This window comes from Asterias rubens, chromosome 15 (genome assembly GCF_902459465.1).
Source record: "Asterias rubens chromosome 15, eAstRub1.3, whole genome shotgun sequence".
In the NCBI taxonomy this organism is placed as follows: Eukaryota; Metazoa; Echinodermata; class Asteroidea; order Forcipulatida; family Asteriidae; genus Asterias; species Asterias rubens.
The window spans coordinates 12,989,134-13,009,534 of NC_047076.1; the positions used below are offsets into that span (position 1 = coordinate 12,989,134).

A 20,401-nucleotide genomic window follows, 5' to 3' on the forward strand; every position below is an offset into this window, starting at 1 on the left:
AGGACACCCCTCGAAATAAAAGAACGCGAAATTGTTGCTGCCATTTACAATAACTTGATCTTGACCTAAATCCATTAAATTTAGCACACAAAAAAGTGACAGTTTCCCTGTTTTTACAACCTCGATCTAGTCTTGAATGAACGAAATTAAGAACACCAGAAAGAGACAGTTTTCCTTCAACTTACAACCTTGATCTGTCGTGAATCCACAAAATCATAAGCACAGCAGAAAGTATACAGTTTTAAAAACTGTACCTTATTTTGACCAAAGAAGATTAAGCACAACCAAAGAAGGACCCATAACTAATATCACCTTCTTCTAGGATAGCATTGGAACTTATTATGAGCGAATAAAGAGTCTCAAAGAAATGCTTTCATGTTAGTATTTTAATGAAAGAAATGACTTCTTTGTTTTAGCCTTAGGTCATGGTGCCTAGGCCTGCATACCTAATCGAAATTACGACGACACGGATCTGTTCAATTCTGGGTCAATTGATGCTCTGGGGGTTGAGAAATGTAACAAAGATCACCCAAAGTTTGGGCTCCACATAGTAACTGTAATCGGATTAGCAACATTAGAAGCATATACTTTAAAGATGGTACATCTGCTTTTCTGCAAAATTTGAAAAACACATATGTTCACTTTGGTTTAACCATATACAGCGATGTGTATTAACAGTGTACTCAGTATCTACCCGAATTCTGTAAAATAAATCACAGGCATGTTACTCAGGTGGGATTCGAACCCATGACCTTTGCAATTCTAGAGCAGTGTCATACCAAGACCTCCGAGATTGCCCGGTGGTGGCTAGAGGCAGTTCGAAGCCTATGTTTAAGCAGCGGGTACTGCAAACGATTTAATAGGGTTCGGGTTAGGGTTTAGGGTTAGTGCAAATATTTCATCTAAAAACACAAATGTTGCCTTAATTATTACACAATCAGTTCTATCGAAATTATTATTGTGTTAATATTGCTGCCATTTCTTTTTAAGATTAAAAACATAACATTGTTTTCATTAAAATGTTCCTGTCACTTTCTAGATGGAAATAAGGTACATCCGGCTCATGGTAAAATTCCACTTGTTCATGTGCCTATACATTACAACCATCTCGCTTTACATTACTCATGTCCCCATTCGAGAGGAAGTGACAATATTTAAACCGAAAACTTGTTCACGACAACCCAATTCCCAAAAGTGTATTTTAATTATATTATCTCATTCTTTATTGCATGACTGCAACGGTTCATCATTCAAGTGCAGTTATGATTGTTGTATGGTTGCACAAAGGTCGACCTGCTAACCAATTCCAATTATAGCGGGTTGGATCACAGAAGTTTGCATATACATTCTCATGTTCGGCCCTTTGGACATGTTGTGACACTCAAGGATCCTCAACACTTCCCCAACCAAAGGCAGATCTAAAGGTTAAATACTTCACCGTTCTCTCGCTGCTATTCCACCCTTTCATTTAGTCAAGATGTTGTCCAAGCCAAGTCTCATTAAAACATTCATTAATATAAAAAAAGGAGATACCTGGACGAGTCCATTCTCAAGTTGGGGGTAGTCCTTGATCTTTGACACGTGTAGTCATAATTTTGTTCCAGGGCAATGCGGAACATCTGATTTATTGGAATCAATTGATGCGGGATAAATAAACACTTGGAGGGAAGTGGATGGCAATTTTGATTTGGCTTTGCCCATGGGGTTAAATGTTATGTGGAGAAAGCTGTTTGGGAAAGTACATTCACTCATAATACAATCAAAATTTAAAGAGACGGGACTATCTGAAAGCTATAATGGCCGAACTAATTTGAGGAAAACATTTGCTCGCTCCTTTGGTAACTCACTTGCACATTGAAAATAGCTTACAACATTTTTATTATAATGTTACCAGGATACTGTTTGTTTGCCATTTGTTACATCATGTTCCGTTGTTCTATCCCGCATCATGTACTTTTTTTGTTACAATAATGGCTTCGGGTAAAACCCAAGTTTGTTTTAATAAATGGCCATTCATGACAGCAGTTTAACTTTGGCCAGCGGCTCACATCAAGCTGTAGACAAACACTGTATGTTGTATTCCGTACTGACGTCACTGACTGTGGCTGTTGGTAGATGGCTATAAGCCACTCCAAGCCACTCCACTAATAGCTTCAACTGTGGCTTCGGGTATATCACCGTATCTCTATATCATCCGTCAACATGGCTTTTGAAGTCAACAGCCACAGTCGTAGCCGAAGGCCATTCAGCTCAAGCTTCAACATGGCTATGGATAGGTTGTATCCGTAACACGTCAACATGACTTACGAAGTCAACAGCCAAAGCCATTACAAAGCCACTCCATTCATTCAAACACGGTCCAAGACTACTACTTTCGAAGTGAACAAATTACAGTATTGTTTATTGAACTCAAGGGTCGTGGAACTTAACCAAATAATGGCAACAATACGATCGAGAGTCTCTTAATCCAAGCACTTCATAAAATTACCGAATCTATCCCTGCTGTTTGGGACAAATTAATGCCCAGACTAGGTGCGTGTGACGACTTGAACGGGCAAAATTGACTTCACAATGAGGCGGTTGAACATCATCATATTTCATCGTCTTTCGGGACGGAGGACAGAGACGCAATGTCATTTGATCTCTTTTATTTCAAAGACGTCTTCAGTGAGTTGATACAAAAGATGCGAGAGGAGTTACTCGTGGTACCTAGTTTGAGTCATCGCAAATAGCCAAATGATGAGAGAAGCATTTCTAATGCATTGATGCGTTTTGACTTTCGGTTAAAAAACTACTCAAGTATGATGCTTATGATTTGTTGCTTAAATAAGTCTCATGATCGTTTGGCATTTGTCCTGATTTATCTCATCATTATGTTGCCAATCAGCAAGTTGATACAAGACGCGAGAGGAGTTGTATTTGTATTCGTGTTACTTGTAAAGTTCGAATCATCTTAAACAGGCCCCATGACGAAAGTAGTCAAATGCATTAATGAGTTTTGATTTTCGTAAAAAAAACTGCTAAAGTGTGATAAATGCCTTGGTGCCCTTGCCCTTTCAAAAACGAAGCATACGGGCCAGAATGATGAATCGAGTTGGATGCTTTAGTATCATGATTGTTTGGCATTTTCTCTTGATTTATCTTCCTGCATTGTGTTGCCAATATTATTGCAAAGTTCATTGATCGAAGAATACGAACTTCTCCATCAACAGATTTTATTTTTACTTTTGGTAGTTTACCGTTGAATGTGATAAAAAGGGTGACTTTGTGCGAACACAATGCTGTTTTTTTACCCATGTCGACTAAATTGTGTGTTTATTACAGTCGGGGATTGGAATCAAGTCTAGACGAACTTAGCGTCAACAACTCGAGTCTGGTGAACTCGTGACATACAGACTCACACATATTCTCGCGTTAAGACGCGTTAAATTACGCGATTTTGTTTCTGTCGTTAGATGGTAACAAAAGTGGCTTCTTATTAGCGCTCATTATATCCGCCACTCAAGCAGCTTCAATATTCAGTATTTTCCTGCAAGGTATGAAGGACTTTGTGGCTGTAGTGAGGCTGCAGTGCAATATACAGTCAATCAAACCAGGAACTCCGACGGGTGAACCCCCTTCTCTTTTCGAAAAGTGCATTTGGTTCTTACATGGCCCAACAGCATTACGTCACATCCAAAGGACGCAGCACCAGATGTCACGACTTGGACTCAACCCAAACTCTGCTGATCAGAAACACCAGAACTTGAGCTTAAAATAAAAGGTTTCACAAAATGGTTGAATACTTTTGAACTGCACGGTCTAAAGCAAGTATGGGAAAAATCACAAAAGTAACTATTATCAATGTATAGTAAACTTGAGGGTACAACCATGTTTATTCGTCATACCATGCAAAGCTTCAAACACCATTGATTGAACCAAACGGGTCACAGAGTTGACCCAAACGGGTCAAGTGAACCCCACCTTTTACAATTTCCTAACTGGGAATTTTACAACATATAGCTTTCCTATGTTCGAAACATTACTTTAAGCGTTGCCAAAACATCATGAATTTTCACTAACAAACAGTGTCACCTGTCTACATTAGTTATTCAGTTGAACACCTTTAAGAAAGACTGATTATTGGTGTCAAGAATGTATGCACAGTATGTGTGAGACATCACAGTGTGAGAAGAGAATTCTCCATTAGTGGTTCTTCCTAACACGTCAAAGGCCTTTCTCTGTCAATTTCTTTACTCCAATCCATTATAGGATTTATGTATGTGTGTTAAAAGCAGAAAGGTTTGTATCTGATGTATCTGAGAAAGCCATTTAAATGTCAGAATTCATCTCTATAAAGATGTACTGCTGTGGCGTGATTCTGATATTTGTTATGACGTGTCAAATTGCTTATTTGTAATTGTAGCGCCCTCTATGGGGATGCATGTATTTTGTAACCAAACTTTTACGATAGGACTGGGAATTATTTATTGTATTGTTTTGTTTTGTTTTGTTTCCACTCATTATTTCAAGTTCATGTATAGAAGACGATGGTGAAAAGGAAATGCACTAAAACGCCCCTAAATTTATGGCCACGGGACCAGATCCGTTTAGGAATCCGAATTAAGATACAACAATTTAAAAGGTAGAAACGGGTGAGGCAATGTAATTGTCACGCAATCCGGAACAATTCCTAACACGTAGTTTCTAGTGTGTGAACTTTGATACCTCCTTTTATGAGAATTAACAACAATCATGAAATTGAAATTTGTGAACATTTTGTTGCACAAGGTACAATTTAACGTGTAGCATTTTGCAAAATAATGTATATCAACAGTGTACGGATTAAAGGCAGTGGACATTATTGGTAATTACTCAAAATAATTATTAGCATAAAACCTTACTTGGTGACGAGTAATGGGAAGAGGTTGATCGTATAAAACATTGTGAGAAATAGCTCCCTCTGAAGTGCCATAGTTTCCGAAAAAGAAGTAACTTTCCACGAATTTGATTTCGAGACCTCAGATTTAGAACTTGAGATCTCGAAATCAACCATCTAAACGCACACAAGTTCGTGTGACATGGGTGTTTTCTTCTTTCCTTATTATCTCGCAACTTTGATGACCGATTGAGCTCAAATTTTCACAGGTTAGTTATTTTATGCACACCAACTGTGGAGGCTAGTCTTTGACAACTACCAATAGCGTCCACTGACTTTAAAACAAGTTTATTTACCATCTTGCGTTTCAACGGGAATGTTATTCAAAGTAAAGCAACCTTCATGTTCACACGCCGGTGCTCTACCAACCGAACTATCTAGCCTAATATTGGCGATCTCATGTTTTGTCAACATCTTGGTTGGAGTATATTGACACAACCAAACCACTTGTACATCCGTACTTTGGCCATAGAGAAAAGGAGACTGAAAGCCATTAGAAACGGCCACCATCATCCAGAAATCTTGCCTTTTTAGATCGGTAGCAATTAATCACTTTATTTAATCTATCCTTCTTGCAGTTTTTCATTATTTCTGATTTGGCAATATCCATTCATGCCATTTCTCTTGAGTTTAAGTAGATTCGGGGAAGCAGTTTAAGTTAATTTGTTACCCCCGAGTTCTTAAGTGCGATGTCATAAAAACAAACATTAATTCATTGCGTGTTCGTATCCCCTTCAGAAAACAAACAAAAGTTGTTTTTGACGAGTTTCTTTTCATCTCTTTAATTTTTGAAGAAATAAGCTTTTAAAACCTACAGGCAGAAAACAACTTTTCAAAGCATGTGGGGCTCTGCTGGGAAAAAAGTTTGATTTGAACACAAAAACAAAATGGCGCCCAGAGGTATATTATACTGAAAGGTTTCAATGTATTTTTGTTTCTCTTAACTCTCTCTTTCTCTCTCTCTCTCTCTCTTTTAGACCCGAGGTAAAATTACACTTTCAATTTCATAAAGTGCAAAACAAAATTTATTTACATAGTTGTTGTTTGGGCTATAACAAAACGTGATGTTACACGGAATTGGTGCATCCCAGCATCCATGTTTTCAGCAAAGACTGGGGCCATAGCGCATGCATTGCTCTGTCACAGTGCAGTTTTGATTTTCCTGGTGAATTTGGAAAGCAAATGACAAACAAGAATCTATATGTGATTATAAAAACAATCTTTTTACATTGCAGCATATTTGTGGTTAGAGTGTGACCCTTGAACCTATAAATCTGTCATTGTTATTTTATTTTTGTAAGCCACAAAAAGTAAATGGTGAACCTTCTTTTTTGTTTTACTTTGACTATTAATTACAATAACCTTTTAATAAATAACTAAGTCAAGATTTGTTTATAATATTTATTTGTATCAAATAACTTGATCCTGCTTTATTAACCAGTAACGATTACGTGTACAGATTAAACAAGAAAAAAAATTAAAGAAAAAATACCCTTGTTGCCCTGTGCTTTACGATGTCTATAAACAAAAAAGGCTTCATGCATGAAGTCTTTTACTATTGAGTCAGAAATTACGTCTGTCTAAAATGCTACGTTACTTAAGAGGGAGTTGTACCTCACAATGTTTGACACTATTAACTTCTCTTACCAAGTAAGTTTATTATGCTATTTTAAGTTAGTACCAATATTGTGCATACAGTGCCTTTAAAGAAAACTTCAAGAGGGGAAGCAATGGTGCGAAAACTCTTTGGGTATCGAGGGAGTTGACTTGAGGGGACTTATTGACGGGGACAGACGGTCGAGCCTCTCTCTCTGGCGATTTGGAGTAATCTCGTTAACGTATAGACGACCGAGTGTCCTGAAATAACATCCTTTACTCTGGATCAGAATTTACTCTCAAAAAATAAACGGCATCAGATCGTGGTAACTTGGAGGAAAGAGGGAGCAAAGAGGTGGAGAACTGACCATTCAAACAAAGAAACAACCATTGATACAGTTGAAGGTAACACAATGTCATCGTCTGTCCTGAAATAACATCCTTTAATCTGGATCAGAATTTACTCTCAAAAGATAAACGGCATCAGATCGTGGTAACTTGGAGAAAAGAGGGAGAAAAGAGGTGGAGAACTGACCATTCAACCAAAAAAGAAACATCATTCAAACATAGAAATCAACCACTGATACAGTTGAAGGTGTCATCGTTTGTTTTTGGCAGACGTATTTTTGTAACCAAAGTTACCAATCAATCAGAAAAGAAACACCATTCAAAAATATAAATCAACCATTGATTTAGTAATGTTGAAGGTAGAGTCGTCGTTTGGTTTTTGCTGACGTATATTTGTAGGCAAAATAACCGATTAAGGAGAAACGAAACGTCATTCAAACATAGAAATCAAGGATTGATATAGTTGAAGGTGGAGTCATGGACAGTTGCGAGAATTTGTATTCGTTATTGCTACTTGTATACAACGGAGACAAAGCACTACGATCCATCCCATACTGTGTGAATTCCGTATCCCTCGGCACATAATTTCTCTCATTTTCACGGTCCTTATAAAGGCGCACCACAAAGAAATACTACATTATTGAGAACCACCAGCAACAAAGAGTGAACATTATTGTCTATTGGTATTAATTTCATAGTTGCTTTTACAGATGATGGCGCGACGATCCCTCTCGTGCACTGTGTGAAACTCGCACCTTCGACACAATCATGATTGGTTTCTGCCGGTCCTTTTAAAGACGGTGCGTAAATAAATACTTTAAACAAAATTGGTGTCAAAAACAGATTCAAATGAGTGGGAAAGGTTGCAGACATACGCCTTTTGGCGATAGTTATTTTTTTAACTTGATGCTCTCCTGGGCACCCCACTGTTGTTTTACTTTGTTTTCTTAAATATTTTCAATGTATGTACATGTGCTTGTAAATGTGATTGCCCGAATAAATATTATTAAATATTATAACATTTTGTCATAATATTGTGTTTGATAGTCAGTTTCAATTTAATATCGAAAGTTTGCTTTAAAAGCGTAGCGTAAAAATAACAAGTCAAGTTCTCGATAATAACTTTCTCTTCCGAAAATAATGCTATGGGAATTAATTTTTACATGTGAGTCTTGGAGTATATAGGTTCACTCTACAAACTATGACCGGCAAACAAGAAGGTTTTTTCAAAACATTTATTTGTCAACGCTGCTGCATGATCTTTAACGCGTCTATAAAGGCACTTATTTATTTTAGTGTGAAACTATATACCTATTTCTCAAAAACTACGTTATTCTAGAGTGAGTCGTATCACATAATACTAATCAACACCTCTCCTTTGCTCGTTACCAAGTAAGTTTTTATGATAGTATTGAGTTAAAAATACCAATAGCGTCCAGTGCCTTTAACGACAGGGAATTCATGTCCGCGAATCCGAGACTTGGTGGGCGGTCATCGCGCTGCGTTCCGCGGGGCACATCCCCGCGCAACGACCTCGACGAAATCACTTCAAAAAACTCTCAAATAATTATGCAATGTATATTGCACTCTTGAGACATTCACAATGTCATTATCCATAGATGGGTTAATATAATGGGTTATACTTCCATCAGTAAATGGTGCGGAAAAATTCTACGATTATAGAAATCTGTTCCAGTAGGGATGTAAAGCTAATGATTAAGTAAATAATTCTAAGTGCTTTTTTTATTTCCGTAAGGGGCGCTTCTTTTTCTGCTGTTGCGAAGAAGCGAAGCAGATGATTTTAATGCAGTTGTATTGATTGGTTAGACTGGCAAAGAGTCCTCCTGCTGAAGTGGGAAGAGGGGCTTTTGTTTACATTGAGCGGAAGCTACCCGTATTTCATTTCACACTCTGTGGGTTGTTGACGAATCGCAAGGATCTTGCTGAACAATCGACTAGGTTGAAGTCTAAACATGGCCATACTTGGTTTGTGTTTGTCAATGCAATACGATAGCATGCTAAGTCAACACATAGCCACGCCTTTGTTCATAGACCTTGGGACGTAGTATCATACACTAATGTGAAAATTAATTCCATAATTAATGGTTTACACAATCAACTACGTTAACGAATCGAAGAATACGAACTTAAAATACAGCTCAGATAAACATCACCAAGTGGCATGAATTGAAATGCCTCTAACACCTGATCATTTTCCCATAATTTCTTTATGTAGGTCCAGATACTGACGTAGGTTCAGTAGGCTGGATAGTGTTATCCGTGTTACTATCTTTTAAATTTACATTCACAAGTCACACTTTCGATATTGTAAAATAGTTTTATCTGGCAGAGAAAATACCTGCATCTACAATTATTCGATTTATATGTCAACACTTGTTTGACTTTTAGAAACAGTTCATACTGTATCACTAACTTCAGTTTGGGAAGAAAATACAAATGTGGTGCTCCTAAGTACAGAAGTGCAAGATAAAAAGCACTTTTTCTATTTTGCATGGTTGAGCTCGAAGTAGTTGCCAACATTTAGTTTGGGTTTCTAATTATTTGTTTTTCTTGTTTTGTGTTGAATGTTTGGAGACAGAAATTACCAACCTAATGTGGTCCAGTGGTTAGGCCGCATGACTTGCAATTTATTACACAAGCTAGCCACTGCGAACAAGGACAATAGTATAAGTCTAGGCTGAATCACAATAATTTCGTGATATTGTACAACTCATAACCACATTACGATAAACCATTGTTTGTATGGCGGACAAAAAAACACCCCAAACAAACAAACAAACATCCAACAAACAAACAAACAAGTGACAGAAACTTACCTTTAAATCATCAAGAAGGGAACTCCGCATGCAGTTTTTCCGGAAAATGACGGCTTCAAAATTACATCTGACTGCGACTGGTCGACCACTTGTAACATTAATCAGTGGGCGTAGCTTCATACAGTGAGGCAGTTAATCAACGTTCACTAACGGTGGGTGAGCCAGTGGAGTGTGTGTCTGCTGCAACATACGCTCAAATGTTCGTACAATTTCTCAGGCACAGGTTCTGTTATAAGAAGAAAGAAAAACAACGTGACCATTTGATCAACTCAGTGTAGGCATTTATCATCACTGGTGGTTCGGACCAAATAGCAAAGCGTTGACAGGGTTGATTAATTTAGCTAAATATGGCCGGGGAAAATTAGGCTCCAAAACGGTTCCACTTTCCCGTCAGTCCGTCTCTACCGTATCCTCATGTAAATCTAGTGTAGCGGAATTATCCAAGACTGCATAGGCGAAGTTACGAGGGCTACTCGAGTACTGTCAGCGTGTATAATTTTCGGTTACTTGCGCAGGCACAATGCAAAATAGGTCTCGGGAGAAAGTTATACGATCAACTCTTGAAAATGTCAATGTTTTTAAATTGTTCGGGTACGGATGGAGGTGAGGTTTTAGTTTTACATGCAGGAGATCAAGTACAGCATTGATGAAGTCGAAAGTTAGCAGTGGTTGATTTAATATATTAGGGTCTTGTCACACGAGGCAACTCTTAAAGGTAACTTGGAGGAATGTCTTACGATTCCCAAGAAAATTATGAGAACATTCATTTGAAATTGCCTGGAACTGGTTGCCTGTAAATGCCTCGTATGGCATGGCCCGTAGACTCATTATATGTGCACCACTAGATTGATGAGACGGTGCTGTTCCTTTTATGATAACTCTCTTTGAATCAAGAATTCAATGGTTGTTTAACTGTCTCAGACCAAATATCGTACTATGTGCAGCACTGATATTGATAGAGTGCTGCTCATAAATTATGGCTACTCTCTTTGATTCAAGAGAAGGTACGTTTTTTTTTTAAGTCACCTGGAAGTGGTATTTTTTCAAAATAAAGCTTTTGTCACTAATATATGTGTTTTGATGAGTGGAATGTGAATAAACAGTTAACTAAGGTTTTAAAAAATCAGTTCTTATGTTATTTACAAATTAAGAGTAGACCCCGACCCGAGAGGGCGCTGTTCGTGACGTCAATCGAGGCAGACTTTGCCTGTATGCGTAGAGTAAACACAATTGCAAAGTACATGTACGGACCAAGTCGTGAGTTTGTACGTTTCAAAAAAAAGATTTTTTTGTTTTTTTTCCCGGCAATGCCGACCAGGTGTATTGCAGAAAAACACTTTTTGAAACGTACCAACTCACGACTTGGACGTACATGTACTTTGCACGTGTTTACTATACGCATTGCAGGCAAAGTATGCCTCGATTGACGTCACAAATATTTTTTAAACATATAAATCGTGACAAACAATTACTAAAAAAATTGTTTTATTGTTCGTAAGCATATACTCTTATGTTTGAAAGAAAAAAATTCTATTTCCAGGTGACTTTAAATCAAGAATGACCAATGGTTGCTTCCCTGTCTAAGACTCAATACCGTCCTAGGTGCAGTCTTAGACACAATACCATACTACCGGTGCTGCACTGAAAATGCTGGAGACAGTGATATTCCTTTTGTGGTTACTCTCTTTGAATCAAGATAAAGTACGTACGAGCTTGGTGAACTCACGAATGACCAATGGCCACTGTATAAGACTCGAGGTGAAGTACTGGCATATTGATGGAGATGGGAGAGTCCTTTCCTTTTGTGGTTAGTATATTATATAGAATCAAGATAAAGTACGGCATTGGTGAAATCATGAATGACCTAAGGTGAAGTACTTTTTTTCAGTGTAGTGGTATACGGTGAGGGAGCTTGAGAACATGTCTAGTTTAAAGTTTTGCCTATTTTAAAAAGAAATTTAACACAACCCACAATAAACACGGTAACAATTGACTACAATTTGACGGCTAAAGACTAAACCAAATTATAGTTGTAAATTTCCAAAAGACCGAAAGGTTTCCAGTAAAATTTAGTCTACACTGAAAAACCTGTAATCTAAAGGTGAAAACACCTGAAAGTAAATAAAAAAAAGGTTTAAAAATGAAAGAAAAAAAGGTCTGTAATCAAATAAAAACGGATCACCCTATCCTCCTCCAAGGTTACGCACGTCTCTGGTAGCCTAGATCGACCTGTTAAAACAGTTTCAGAAACCTTTTCGATAGTAACGTCATTATTTGCGTCGGGAGCTTTCACAAGTGGGAGATAATTATAAATTGTCCTGAAGGAATTTTCGATAGGGTAAGGAAATCCGGTACAAGGGGAACTGACTTCAAGTGGGGTTTCCTCTTCCTTGCTCCTGTTCTTCCTCCTGTACGATATTTACTCAAAGACAGCATTTTGTTTTACATAAAATCATTATCTTGGGCATGATTGGAGAGTGTTTGGGTTACTTACTTGTCAGAGGAGAAACAAGGAAGTGAATTCATAGTATTTATGAACCATCTAGACGGTACCACACGGTATGCGGATCTCAAAGGGGCAATGATCTATTGGAATGGTAAAATGGGCACTATCTGGCGTCATCATAGTGTGTTGAGCAATCCGATCTTGGGGCAACAGTGGGCAAAATTTCATAGAGCTGCTAAGCACAACAAAATTATGCTTGTCAAGGTGACGTTACTTTCTCAAATTAATACAGTTTCACTCTAGGCCTACTATTTCAGACTGGTACCCGTTTATGTTTGCTAAACACATTGGTAAGCAACATTATAAAATTCAACCAGCTCTTAGAAATTGAAATGGATTTGTAAAGACTCTCAGCAGAACTAAAACGGCAGCGAGAATGGTATCATTTGGCTTAATCCATAAGCTCTCTTCAGCATAAATTCTTAGTGGTGGTAGACTGCAGCAAGTCATATCTAATTGAGTTAAAAGGAACTGACCGCTATAGCCTCTCATTCTGACCGGCTATTCAGGACATAATTGCTGCAATTTTCAAGACCTGGTGAGAGATGGTTTTTGTAATAACGATTAGGGATCCAATTAAAAACATTGTTTTAACTTCTCTCGTATTGAAGCAGGTGACCCTTTGTCGGTCATGCAGTCATTTTAGACCCACCGAGCACTGCGGATCTGTTTTTGCTGTGCATACACTTACTGATGATCAGATAATTCTAAAACAACCTAACACAAAGTTGAGCTTTGGTGTAAGAAATTTTTCTTTAAACATTTTGTTTGCATATAACAGGGCAACTCTGCTGCGTCTCTATGTGCAAGGCTTTTCGTTCTGACCAATTCTAATGATGAGTTTACCTATAAGCTATAAAATAGCCTCAATGTGCACGCCTCAATGAAAAACAAAATTTATCTATTTGGTGTCTTTATCAGGCAAATGTGTTGATAAATTACCTCTATGCTTGCCATCACACTAGAACTTCATTGTGTTTATGGGGTAATTGATTTACCCATTATAATGTGTAATGAAAATTGCATGACGGACACAAAAAAATGAGGTCAATCTGATGAAGTTCGCTATCGAGTTATGCTATTGGATTGAATAAATGTACTTACGGTTGGGTATTAATGACATGCATTGGGATACGGAGTGAAACATCCAAGTCATAACTAGATGCAGTAGGTATAAGAAATACTAATGTAAGAAATAACATTGATTCTTTGAAAAAATTCCTTCCATGCCCGTTCATGTACATTGGTTCAAACCTAGCCCTGGTAGTACGTCAGTCAGTGCCACTGCACTCTCCAACCTAGGCTAGTTCAAACCAACATCTTCACGGTTGGGTATTCGGCCATAAGATGCAAAAGATTTACTATATAAATATGTAACAAATAACATTATTCTGAGAAAAGTTCCTGTGTACGAGCCATGTTTGTGTAAATTGGTTCATACATTTATGGTTGGGTATGAATGACATGCATGTACACTGGGTATACATGTACATGTACATTGTATACATCTTTAGCCATATGCAACATATTTACTAAGTATTATGTAAGAAATAACATTAGTCTGAGAAAAGGTCCTGTTTGTGAACCCCTTTGGCTACATTGGTTCTGGTTCGAGTGGACAAGATGGTTGTTCGATTGTAAATGGCACAGATCAGTACAAAGGGATCATCTTCATGTTCTCCGATGCAAATCTTAACTTTAGTTAAGAGACAATAATGTATACGAGGAAAAACATTTTGATGAATGTTATTGTACTAGATATAAATTGCAAGCAGCGAAGGCGAGTGCCTCCATGCCCCCGGTCATTGCCTTGCTGCCCTTGAAATCGTCCAGTAAAAAATAATTACATTTCCTCATAGGGTGCCCTTTACCAAGGTGAAAATGCCTTTGTGTCCTTGCCCTTTCAGAAATGAAGAATACAGGCCTGATATAGAAATATAAAAATAAAAAAACAATCAGAACTCAGTGCTCATGTTCTCAACGGACAGTAATTGTTATCGCTATACAGTACATGTACTTTATTAGTTCTTAATGAAATGTATTCAAATATCTTGCTAGACTCCCAGCCATTTGACAGACTAGCTATAGACACATTTCAATATCTGATGATAACCTCGTACCCAAAACACCTGCTCATACCCGTCATTAATATTGCAGCAGCCGGTTTTAAATGTCAGGGTAAAGAGAGAACGTGCGCACAACACCATTTGTAGTATTACATCAAGTATTGACTCACTTGAAGCCTCTAGAGTGAATGTTTTGTTAAGATGAGGGGGGCGATACTCCTCCCACCTATAAGAAATCTATAAGCTTATCCTATGGTGTGTATACGAAGCGAGAGCGACTGGAGTGGTAGTTGCTGACGGCCCTCAGTCTAGATGTGATTCTACGGCCTTTAGGAGAAGCTTGCGTGTTTCTGTGCCCGGAGGCAACGGATGTGTCCGGGGACAGCGTTGGGAGCCTGTCGGTCATCGAAGCTTAAGAATTGACAAGACTAAAACATTGGCACGACAAGAGTGATATACGATCGTATCGTGTAGCTTTAAGATGTAGTTTAGATTGAGAGATGGTAATAACATATTTGAGGACAGAGGGAAGGTGGGTGTTCGTGACACCATGAGGAAAGCCCTCACGGTGTCGCGATAAGTCGCGATAGGCCCCTTATACGACGTCATCATAAGCCCCAAACAGTCGCCTTACTGAGGTAAATGAAGAGCTATCATTGGTTGAGAGTAGTGCGCATGCAGTGCGTACACGTCTCCTATCCATTGTTTGACACCAAAGATGGCAGCCAATGCACAGGATCAATAAGATACTATAGCGGATAGATCTCGTGTTGTTAGTTTTAGTATTTACTCACACTTTAGAAGACTCACACCTATAAAAATGTTCTTTGCACAAAATTAAGCACGAGCCCTTTTGAAATGCGAATTGTAAAGATATGTATTTGAATTCATGAATCAAACAGAGAGTAAAATAATGCAAACAGTTTTCTTCCTTAATTTCAGTAAACACAATGTTTTTTTTATTATTCTCAGTTAAGCACCATATAATGGAAAACAATAATCATTCAGCAAAATATTTAGTAAATGCACTGGGGTGAACAAACTTTACCTCAAATAGAACACAATAAATATGTTTATAATAAATACTTCGATAAAGTAGCCCTCTTAAATATAATTATTAAGAAATTCACAAAAATCTTGCTTTTAATGAAAGATGTTTTATGACTTAGCAAACCCAACTTACATTCTTTACAATAATGTTTCGTCAATTGCCCTAATTACTATCCGCTGCTCCTCCGGCGCCCTCTGTGGCTCAAGAGTTAAAGTAATTTGGTGGCGCCCTTCACATAGTTGTCTCTTCAAAGCAGATGTCCTCGTCACTCTTTCCCGCTTTTTCAGACTTGTCATCTATATACAGCAACATCGCTGACTGCCACTTGACTCTTTCATCTGGATCTTTGAAGATTGGTGCGTCCTTGGTCTTTGATTTTCTCATTTCTCTGCAGACAGTGACACTACAATATAAAAAATCAAACTTCTTACATCTTTTAAAACATGACATCATTTTTAAGAGGGGGATTTCAAATAAAGGTGAAGCTATTTACTCATGGCTGAGAATGAATGGATATAGAGATGACAGTAAAGTTAGTTATTGAATTGAACATTCAGATAAATAATGTGTGTATAGCGAATATCGATGTTGCTTATAAACGTAATGTGAATGTCCAATATCCAACACCAAACTAACTTTACTGTCGATGTATATAGAACTATAATTTCAGAAACGATACTAAATCATTATGACGCAAGCAGCGAGTTAACAGTTGCTATTGGAATTTGGTTTTGCTAACCATAAACTTTATAAAATTTGACACCAAAGTAACACTTACCATTTATGGATGACCAAGACTAGAAAGCCAATGAGTCCAGCTGGGACGATTAAACAGCCTAGAACCAAGGCTACGCCTGTTCCTGCTCTATTGATACCAGTGTACTGATAAGGCATTGGTCGGGGGGTCTGCTGTGGTGGAACCACCGGTTCGTAAGCTATACGATGGAGAATAATAAAACACGTGCCAAAAAAATGTTCACACAAGTTTTCTAATCGAAAACTTTTGATTTAAAAATTATGGGGACTTGGATAGTGGGGTTGATTTCTGGGACATTATAGGCCCTAACGGGTCGCCGGGCAAGCGTCTCGAAAAACAAAAAATCAAAACAAGTAATGTTCTTTCATGCATATTTTGGGATACTACAGTGAAGATACTGGTCCTTGACCAATAGTCTCCAGTGCCATTAAAAGACAACAATGGCTGGACACGGTTAAAGCAATGTTGATTTCTTGTAATGCATGTTATGACAAAACGCATCAAGGCATGGACAATTTAAACACTAAACACAATAGTAAAGTAGGCTTTACTCATAAAATTACACAAAATTGAGACGCACCTGTAACCATCCATGATCCAAGATCATTCAGAACTCCAGTAAGTGTTACAACCGCCGGCAGCAAGCGACAACACCAAGAACTATCCATCTTTCCAACGGGTCCTCACGTCAATGTGAACCCTCTAGCTTCACGCTACGGGAGTGGACCTCGAACTGTTTCGCGATCCCATTCTCCAAGTCGCAGTTTCACTTTTTTTTGTGCTTGACACGGACAGTTATTAAACACAATGATAGTATTGATAAAACTGATAATGGTTCACCGATTCAGTCAAATAGGTGTGTATGGTCTACCAGTTGATAGGGCGCGTTACAGATGAACAATGCGACAAGACTGGTTGCATTTATTCCAATTTTGTCTGCCTACATGAGATATGACAAGAACTGCTGCAACCCCCCCCCCAAAAAAAAAAGAAAAAAGTGTTGCCTTTTAACTCTGACATTATGACGATCATGTGAAAGTAGAGACCATTCAAGAATAGGAACGAACAATGTACATTGAACTTCTAAGTAGTTGTCTTGCCGATATTTTTATTCAAAAAGACCAGAAGAATGTCAAAGAAGTTTCACAGAGCACGTGTTTATTACAGTAAAAAAATTATAAAAAAAGTTAATGACCCACGCCAGTACATTCAAAACATTACTGTTATTGCATTGTTAATATTTGGTAAAAAATATCTATTTTTAAAAAGGTTACAACGGTTGAGATGATTAAAACCACTACAGGTGAAATTATTAGTGTTTAAACTTTTACTTTTTACTATTTATACATAGGCCTAATTGGCTCAAATGATGATTATCAAAAATATTCTGTCCAAAACGGCACAGCTGAAAGTTGCATTTATTGGCTAACACTGTGAGAACCTTAAAATTATTGGTTTATTTTATCCTAAACCTTTGTATTGAAGCATGATCACCCCTTTACTGACTAAATCGAAAACTAGGCTCGCACCCCCTCTAACAAGCTATGCCCCCCCCCCCCCAACATGTCTGGGCTCACCCTTATTTACACCCTAATCCAAACAAAACTCAAAATTATGTTTTAATACAAGAATAAGGATAGGCCTGCTGGCCAAAATGTTATCTAACTTGTACTGAACATGTATTGATACTGATCTTGCTAATTTTCGCTTAGCAAGACATTTTTCAGCTCTTTGAAATTGGGCACTGATCTTAAACCTTTTCATTTCTTAGTTAACTTTTTTGATAAAATTATTAGCAAATAATATGACATACGAATATTGAGGTTTAAAATATTTGCTGGTGACAAAATGTCAGCTGTGTAATTTTTTGTTTCAACAAACATAGAAGGGGAGATTTTCTGCTATTGGGCATTGATCTTTAACCATTTCATTTCTGTTAGATAGTACCGCATTCTAGCACACCATTTTGATAAAATCATTACCATAATACGTACAATTATTACCAAAATATGTAAAATTATATTGATCGATGGGGAAAGAATGTTACATATTTGCTGGCGACAAAATGTCAGGTATGTCATTTTTCGTTTCCATAAACATGTAGAAGGTTGAGATTTCTTTCTCGTCCTCTGTGTCGCTCGTATCACTCCATTGTTTGACTTCATCTGGTATGTCATCGTCGAATGGTGGCTTCGTTTCGAAGGATGGAGTCTTGGCTTGGCGGGATTTCTTGCAGTAGATTATTCTGTAAGATTAATCGAATAATTAAACTATTATTGACTATAACTAACACGTATCGTAAAGTGTGATGGGAAACCTGAGGGTGTGTATAGTGCATCATAGTTCAGTTGGTAGAGCATCTGCCCGGAGAGTCAGGGGTCTTGGGTTCAAATCCCAATGAAGATCATTTGATGTACATATATCTCTCATCACATGTTTGGTTGTTTTCACTTCCTATGATGATTGAGGCACCATACCAAACAATAATTTGTGTTTAACACACAAGAGATGTACTGTTGTTTTAGTGAGTGGGTTTGGCCGAATTTCATCCCATGATATGGAGAAGAAAAAAATTGTTTGAAATATGAAAAAATATATAATAATAGAGTATGGTGCTATTGTTCCTCGAGTGGTGAAATTTGCATGACCAATATGGTTGTGGTTGCTCAAAATGTTCACTAACCCCAGATGTGGATACGCATAATTGTTCTAAAGACCACAGCAGTGTCTTTATTTGAACAATGACTTATTGTAGAAGAGAAGTTTTCTCATTTTTATCTTTGTGGACATTACACTATATTACCAAATCAATCTAAATGTGAAAATCACAGGTTTTACTCAGATGGGATTCGAACCCACGACGACATTACTAAGTAGGCCTATACGCTGCTAATACATGTCGGTGTAAAAAAAAAAACGGTAAAACAAAAATTATTATCCCTTATCCCCGATTAAAGTTTGCATCTAAGCAATTATTTTTATTCAAATGAAAATCACAAGACTGCTGGACTTGTCCACTTATTAATCTAAACACAAAGCTATACTTACATGTTACAGATAAATATCATAATGAAGCCAAAGACTCCCAATGGTACGATAACAAACGCCATGATCACTGCCACCATGGTGCCGACTCGCTCCGTCCCATAATACTGAATCTCTCGTGGCTGTGGCGTAGTTACTGGATACAAATGCAAAAGAAATTATATTAATAATATTATACATTAATTAAAAAAATAATAAACAGTATTTATATGGCGCCAAAATTCGCCTAAAAGACGCCAAAGCGGTTAACATAATTATAATATTGTAGGTGTGAAACAAGAGGCCAGGTAACATGCCGATTAAAAAAAACGTTTTTTGTGAACAGCAACAGGAACTTCGTGAACTCCTTTAAAAACATGAAACTACTTCAAACTTAAAGGAGTCATAAGAAGGGGGAAAAAGAAGAACATGTTATCCAACAATTAAAGATGTTATTAAAGATACAACAATGGTTATGTATAAATAAATATCTATGGGTAGAATTCATGAACTTTGTTTCCATAGCTAGTTGGTGGTTTGTGAGTTTTGTTAAATAATGCCAATGAGTTGGCGAAAGTCGTAACCAAACAGTACAAAATTACGTTGGCTAAATAAAAGCTATGTAAACTCTATAAAATAATGTCTTCTTTGGACAAAACTCTGCACATAACTGGATTAATAAAAGGTGTTCCTTACCTGCATTTGTATACGATATGGACATCAGACTCCCCACTCCAGCCAGTAATAAAACAACAACTGGTAGAAGAAAACTGAAGCGATTCGACGCCATCTTGCTAAATATTAGTCCTTCAACTCCTTGTACATGTATAGTGCAGATTTCTGGTCAACTCCCCGTCCTTTGAGCAGACTGAATTGTGGCCATGAGAGGGTTTTATCCCCTCTTTGTTGCTATACATCAGTGGCTTTTGTAAGCATCATGAATACGAAGAAGTTTTTTTTGAGAGGGTTATTCACGTTAACCCCCTTGAGTTCACATAATGACTGAGTACAAAGGCTTGAGTTCTGGATGACGGATTTTCCTCCATGTTTTAGCGCACAGTGGGGGTAGAGTAAAGTGCAAGGGGAGGACGCAATGCATCACTCTGGGATTGTTTGACTTTATAAACCATTGTTTCATTTTGACATGAGGTATCTTCAGCCATTTTTTTTTAAATATCAATCAGTGCATGTGCATCTCCGTACTCTGCGATCCAAATATTGTGACCGGTGAATGGATGGGGGCTTACCGTCTGCACTCATTTGATACAGTAAACCATGGAGGAATAAATTTATTCCTC

The 20,401-nt window shown here is 37.6% G+C and overlaps 2 protein-coding genes across 2 annotated transcripts; both read right to left on the minus strand.

Moving 5' to 3' along the window:
- Positions 1–15,447: 15,447 nt before the first annotated feature.
- On the minus strand, positions 15,448–16,756 carry LOC117299784. Its single transcript, XM_033783299.1, has 3 exons — positions 16,660–16,756; positions 16,101–16,257; positions 15,448–15,725 (listed from the first exon to the last, which is right to left on the minus strand). Exons 1-3 carry the CDS (start codon positions 16,745–16,747, stop codon positions 15,554–15,556), a joined length of 417 nt encoding a protein of 138 aa, XP_033639190.1. The 5' UTR covers positions 16,748–16,756; the 3' UTR covers positions 15,448–15,553.
- Positions 16,757–17,816: 1,060 nt separating this feature from the next.
- LOC117299803 lies at positions 17,817–19,940 on the minus strand. Its single transcript, XM_033783326.1, has 3 exons — positions 19,800–19,940; positions 19,128–19,260; positions 17,817–18,324 (listed from the first exon to the last, which is right to left on the minus strand). Exons 1-3 carry the CDS (start codon positions 19,891–19,893, stop codon positions 18,123–18,125), a joined length of 429 nt encoding a protein of 142 aa, XP_033639217.1. The 5' UTR covers positions 19,894–19,940; the 3' UTR covers positions 17,817–18,122.
- Positions 19,941–20,401: the final 461 nt, after the last annotated feature.